Raw genomic sequence first — 5,821 nt, forward strand, 5'->3', positions numbered from 1 at the left:
CCGTCAAACCAGATCTGACTGGTACAGGAAGATATTATCCCTCCTTCTCCAGCAGAGCATCTGGTGGATTCGAACTGCATGCCTCTAGGATTGTAGTGCAGCTTCTTGCCACTAGGCCATCAGAGCTCCCCTGTCCCCACTTTCAGTTAGCAGCACCACATGGTTTAGGTGACGCCCCCAAGAGCTCCTTAATACCCCCACTTTACAGGTTAGAATTCTAAGGCATTGCTTTCCCATGATCGTAGAGTACAGGGCTTAACCCAGGCACTCTGTCTCAAAAGCCCATTCTTTTTAACGATGGCGTAATATTATCGCTTCTGGGTCTCAGTCTTCTCACCCGCAAAATGGTAATAGTAATACCTGCTTTAAGCATCCTTTGGAGGTTTCTGAGGAATCTGGGTAATTCTAGGATGTCCAAAAGGGGAAGCAGGATTGCTAAGTAGCTAAGAGCTGAGGTCTATGGAACAGGACAGCCTCGCTTTGACCCTGACTCCTGCTCCAAGGTCCTGGCTGTGGAATCCATCCTCCTGAGTGATGTGTGTGTAAAATGTACAATGAATCACTGGCTACGGGCGGGGGTGGGGAATGAGATGGGACAGAGCGTGCCAGGCGGCACACAGGAAGCCAGCAATCTGTCTCTCCCTCCCTCCTGCCTCCAGCCTCTGTCTCCTCTTCTGGTAGCCTCTGCTCCATCTGTGGGCAATCCCACCTGGTGCCTGGGCCTCAGCTTCCCCATCTATAATGCAAGGAACTTGAGCTGTGTAATCCTGAGCAGGACTTTTTGACCTTTTCAGAGTCTAGGCTTGATCTCTAGGGCCTGTTACTTCCAGGATACAACGCCCTACCACGCTCTGCCCTTCTCAGAGGTGGACGTGATAAGGACACAACAGACCTTAGGACTTTGGTCAGCCATGTCTTCTCAGACACTGGTCACTGGACTTTAGTTACAGTCTGGTTCTCATGTGCCAGGCACTCCCTGAGTCAGATGCCCCTGAAAGCCCTTATGCTTCTGAACGACCATTCCGGCCTCTGGTTTACCAGTTGCCTTTGACTCATGTCTGTCCCATGAGCGTCATCCTTCAGCCGCAGGTTGCCAGGCGTTCTTCTGAGGCCCCTCTAGGTGTAAACTCAGACCACAGACCTTTTCGTTAGGAGCTGAGCGCTTAACCATTTCACACCACTGCTCACTTGATGAGGAAGTAAACGGAAGCACTGTGCGGTGAACCAGCTTGCCAAGGTCTCAGAGCCAACTGGTGGTGGAGTCAGATTGGGTGACTCAGGCCCTGATTCTAAAAGCGAAGCAGTCCCATCTTTCTTCCCCCTTCCTTTTTTTCATTCTTTCTCCACTTGCCCTTCTGCCTCATGTGAGAAGGTGGGGAAAGGCAAGTTGAAGGTCAGCTTGAAGGTTGACCTCAGACTGTCCTTTCTGCCCTCCCATGAGGAAAGACTCGGGCAGAGAGGGACGAGCAAAGCAGAACAGGCTTGATGATTTGCATTCTCGCCACTGAGTCCGTTCTGCCACATGGCAAGTGTACGTGCCACACAGCAGAACCGACCCAGATGGAAGTAGACAGCCAGGCTTCCAGGTCTCCAGGGGAAACGTGGCTAAGGTCTAAGAGCTGGATTTGGAGCTGTGCAAACACTACTTCTTGCCATCAAACTTCACCTATTTTATTCATCAGAGTTTCTGGGTAGATTTAACTCCACTAGCCATTTGGTCGGGGAGCTCTGGTGGCCTAGTGGTAAAAACTGCACTGCAATCTCCCGAAGGCAGGCCGTTCAAATCCACCAGCTGCTCTGTGGGAGAAGGATAGGTAATTTCCTCCTGTGTAATTAGTAGCCTCTTAAAACCTGCTGGAGGGTCAACTATGGGTTGGTTCTGACTTGACGGTACTTAACACACACACACACCCACACACATACACAGAGAGAGAGAGAGAGAGAGAGAGAGAGAGAGAGAGATCTGGTCAGTAGTTGGTTGGAAACCATTTTTTCCACTCAGAAATCTTGGTTCAAACCTACTTTAAACTTAACTCATTTGAGGACAACATTCACGTATATGGATCAACCTAGCTCTCCAGACTTTCTGTTCTGGGGCTCAGAGTTCATAAAGGTTTCTTCATCACTGGCATGCATCACTCATCGGCTACCTCTATGATTTAACGGTCTCCAGGGGAGACACGGCTAAGGTCTAAGAGCCGGATCTGGAGCTGTGCAAACACTACTTCTTGCCATCAAAGTTCATCTATTTTTGGCATCTGCTTCTCCCCAGCCCTCCCCCATTCCATCCGCTTCATCCTCACAGTTGTGAGGGTCTGTGTGAGTCATACTGGCACCCCAATTTACAAAGATATTTGGGCAAGAATGATTAACAATGCGTCGCCTTTTTTGAGCACTGACCACATACACCCTTAGAAACAAGGATGGTGAGACCCCGTCTCGCACACTCTGGGCCTGCTATTGGGAGAGGCCAGTCACTGCAGAAGGACAACATGCTTGGAAACTGGAGGGTAAGGGGCAAAGAGGAAGATCTTCAAAGAGACGGACTGACATGGTGACTGGAACCGTGGGTGTGAGCGCAGCAGAGATTTTAAGGATCAGGAGGGGTTTTGCTGCCTCGTGTACAGAGTCCTTGTAAGTTGACATCTTGCAACAGCTTGGATCCACAATCAACATCCTTGCCTCCTAACTAGCAGTCAGGAGATCAGAAGACATATTGCATTGGGAAAGTCTGCTGTCAGGGACCTCTCCAGGATACTGAGGAGCAAAGATGTCACTCTGAAGACTAAGGTGTGCCTGATTCAGGGCATGGTCTTTTCAATCACTTGCTGTGTAATGAATAAGTTCAACTATGACTGAAGAAAAATGGATGCCTTTGAGCATGGTGCTGGAGAACAGTATTGAATAGCCTGTGAATTGCCAAAAGAACAAATAGTTATATGTCTTAGGGAAGGTGCAGGCAAAATGCTGCTTAGAGGCAAGGATGGTAACGTTTTATCTCACATACTTCGGGCATGTTGCTAGGAAAGACTATTCCTTCGAAAGGGACATCATGGGTGGAAAGGTAAAGAGTCAGCGAAAGAGAGGAAGACCCTTAACCAGATGGATTGACACAGTGTCTGCAGCAATGGGCTCAGGTGTGTCAGAGATGAGGAGGACGGCGCTAGGTAGGACAGGGTTCAGAGCTGTTGTTCACAGGGTCGCTATGAGTCATACTTGACTCCACAGCACTTAACAGCAATAACAACCACCATACACGCCAATCATTTAACCCACTGGCGTGGCCTGATTTTAGGAGACAGGATGATTATGCCCCAATTACAGATAAGAAAACCTAGGATTTGAGGGATGAGATGGCAAATCCAAAGCCACAGAGGCAGAAAAGTGAAAATGTTGAGAATAAAACTCAAAGTCCTTCTGATATATACAAAGTTCTGGTTTCTCAAGTCCTTCAGAAATACCAAGTTCTTCTGACAGCCCTCAACTCCTTCCAATATACTGAGTTCTGATTTCTCACCTCGAAATCAAAGTGGGGGCAGATAAAAAGGGACAGGGACCTGAGGTTTCAGAATCCTTCTCTGGAGTGGCCTGTCCCTGAAGACAGAAGTACGGCCCTGGGCTGAGAGGCAGGAGTTCTAGCTGCGTCATTTTGCCTCTGCCACCAACTTGCTGTTCAACTATGTCTTTCACCCTCTCTATGTCTTAGTTTTTTTTTAATAGCTGAAAGAGTGAGACCATCTAATTCTCCAGGATCTTTTGACTCTGACACTCTTGAATTTTGATCTGAGCAACGACAGGACGTGGCATGAGCCAGATGGCTCAAACTCTTCAGTAACAAAAGCAACAGAAATCAACACTATCGCCACCATACACAGCACTTACATACATACCGGCAGCATTGCCTGACTTTAGGAGATAGGAATGTCTCAGCAGGGTAGGCCCTGAGCCTTGGCTGTCAAGTCAAACAGATCGTGACTCAAATCCTGTATTTCTAACGCTGTCTGTGTGAACATGGGCAAATCCTTTCACTTCTCTGAGCCTCCGTTTAAAAAAAATTATTTTATTATAAAAATCAGAAAGCACAGAAAAATTAAAAGATACTGAAAGCTCATATACTCATTCAGTTCCGGGTCAACAAGTCTAAACTCCTTGACACTTTTGCTACATCTAAACCACTTTTTAAGCAAATTACAGACATTAGGAAACTTCACCCAAAAATATTGAAGCACTTCGGTAAAAAGAAAACGAGAGAGCGAGGGAGAAAGAGAAAGAACATTCTTCCCATAACCACAAAACGGTTATTACACCTGGCCAAACCAACAATGATTCCTTTATGTTTTCTTTCTTTTTTTTTTTTTTTAAAGAAAAGGGTAAGCGTTTATTTGGAGTTAGTTTCTGGTGGGTGCTGGTTAAAATGGTATTTCCCCCTGACCCCGACGTGATTTGAACACGCAACCTTCTGATCTGGAGTCAGACACGCTACCGTTGCACCACGAGGTCACTATGTTTTTTAACATCCAGCCTCTGCTGGCTTTTCCCCAATTGTTCCAAGTTGTAATTTACAGGTGGATTATTAAAACCCATAATCTAATCACAGACCTTGCCCTGCATTTGGTTGTTAAGAATTGCTAACCTCTATTTTACTCGTCTGTGAAATGGGAGAGAAGAGCAGTGTCCTTACAGAGTGTATGAACTGGAGATCACAGATGCTAGTGGGGGCCAATCGGTGTGCTGCACTGGCAACCTAAAGGTAAGTAGTTCAAATCCACCAGCAGGAGAACAACAGGCAGTCTTCTCCTGTGCGATTAACTGCCTCTGAAAAGCGACTGGAGGGTCAGTTATGGGTTGGTTCCAACTTGATGGTATGCAATAATAACTAGCTTCCTTAGGAGCAGTGTGGGGTACAAGGCTACTAATGGGGTATCCTAAGATGCCAGGGGCATAGGCTAGGGAGGACCAGGCAGGGGCATAGGCTAGGGAGGACCAGGCAGAGGGTCCACAGGACCATCAAAGAGGCAAGTGTTGGGCCCTGCCCTTCAGGGAAGGGACAAGTCTCACCTTGACCACCTTCTGCACCTGCACCTTGGGGTCCAGTCTGTACTCCATCTGGAGGAGCTCGCTCCTGAGGGCCTGCTCCATGGCGCGTACCACCTCCGTCACCTTCTCCTTCCACTCCCTGCTGGGCTGCAGCCACTGAACCACAAAGCCATCCAGCTTGGAAGAAGGGGTACCAAAGAGCTCCTGAGCCACTGCCATCTCTTCTCTAGGGGTCCCCTAGTCCAGGGCCAGTTAGAGCCACACACTTGACCAGCTCTAGGTACAAAGCCACTGCTTTTAAGGGAGGCCCTCTTCGGCTGTCCGCCAGCAGTCTGTGGGGTGAGATCTGGAAGAGAGAATAAAGTGAGGATGCCTGGCCCGAGCTGGAACTCCGGCGAGGAGCCCCCTCACGGAGGTGCTGCGGCTGAGAGCCCAGGGCTGAGGCTGAGAGTCCGGCGCCACCTTAAAAAGGGCCAGGCCCCCAGCCAAGATGCCTGCCTGTTTGGTTTCGATTCTTACTCTTTGAAGAGTTTCCCTTTTATGACGTTTGGAAACTGAAATTGACTGGAGGGTGATCATTGAGAAGGCAGCTTGGTCAGTAGGTGAGAGTTGAGTGGCAATAAATAAGGAAACTGAGGCTCGGAGAAGGGACTTGATCCGATGAGGACAAAAAGTGAAAAGTCAATGAGAAATCCAGAGTTAGGGACAACAGACTTAGAATTCCACTCTGTCCTTTGTGGTGGGGTTTTTATTTTTAAAAAATTATTTTATAAGTTGTAGACCC

At 48.1% G+C, this 5,821-nt stretch overlaps 1 protein-coding gene and 1 non-coding gene across 2 annotated transcripts in view; both read right to left on the minus strand.

Moving 5' to 3' along the window:
* OASL (2'-5'-oligoadenylate synthetase-like) overlaps nucleotides 1-5,256 on the minus strand; it is a 20,045-nt gene extending 14,789 nt beyond the window's left edge. The window contains exon 1 of the mRNA XM_006890503.1: nucleotides 5,059-5,256. Within this exon, the coding sequence (XP_006890565.1) occupies nucleotides 5,059-5,256 (198 nt within the window). The remainder of the gene's footprint in view (nucleotides 1-5,058) is intronic.
* Nucleotides 4,429-4,500, minus strand: TRNAW-CCA. Its single transcript has one exon. It is a non-coding gene; the product is annotated as a tRNA-Trp (tRNA).
* Nucleotides 5,257-5,821: the final 565 nt, after the last annotated feature.

This window comes from Elephantulus edwardii, unplaced genomic scaffold (genome assembly GCF_000299155.1).
Source record: "Elephantulus edwardii isolate Elephantulus edwardi_28Jun2011 unplaced genomic scaffold, EleEdw1.0 scaffold00089, whole genome shotgun sequence".
NCBI lineage: Eukaryota > Metazoa > Chordata > Mammalia > Macroscelidea > Macroscelididae > Elephantulus > Elephantulus edwardii.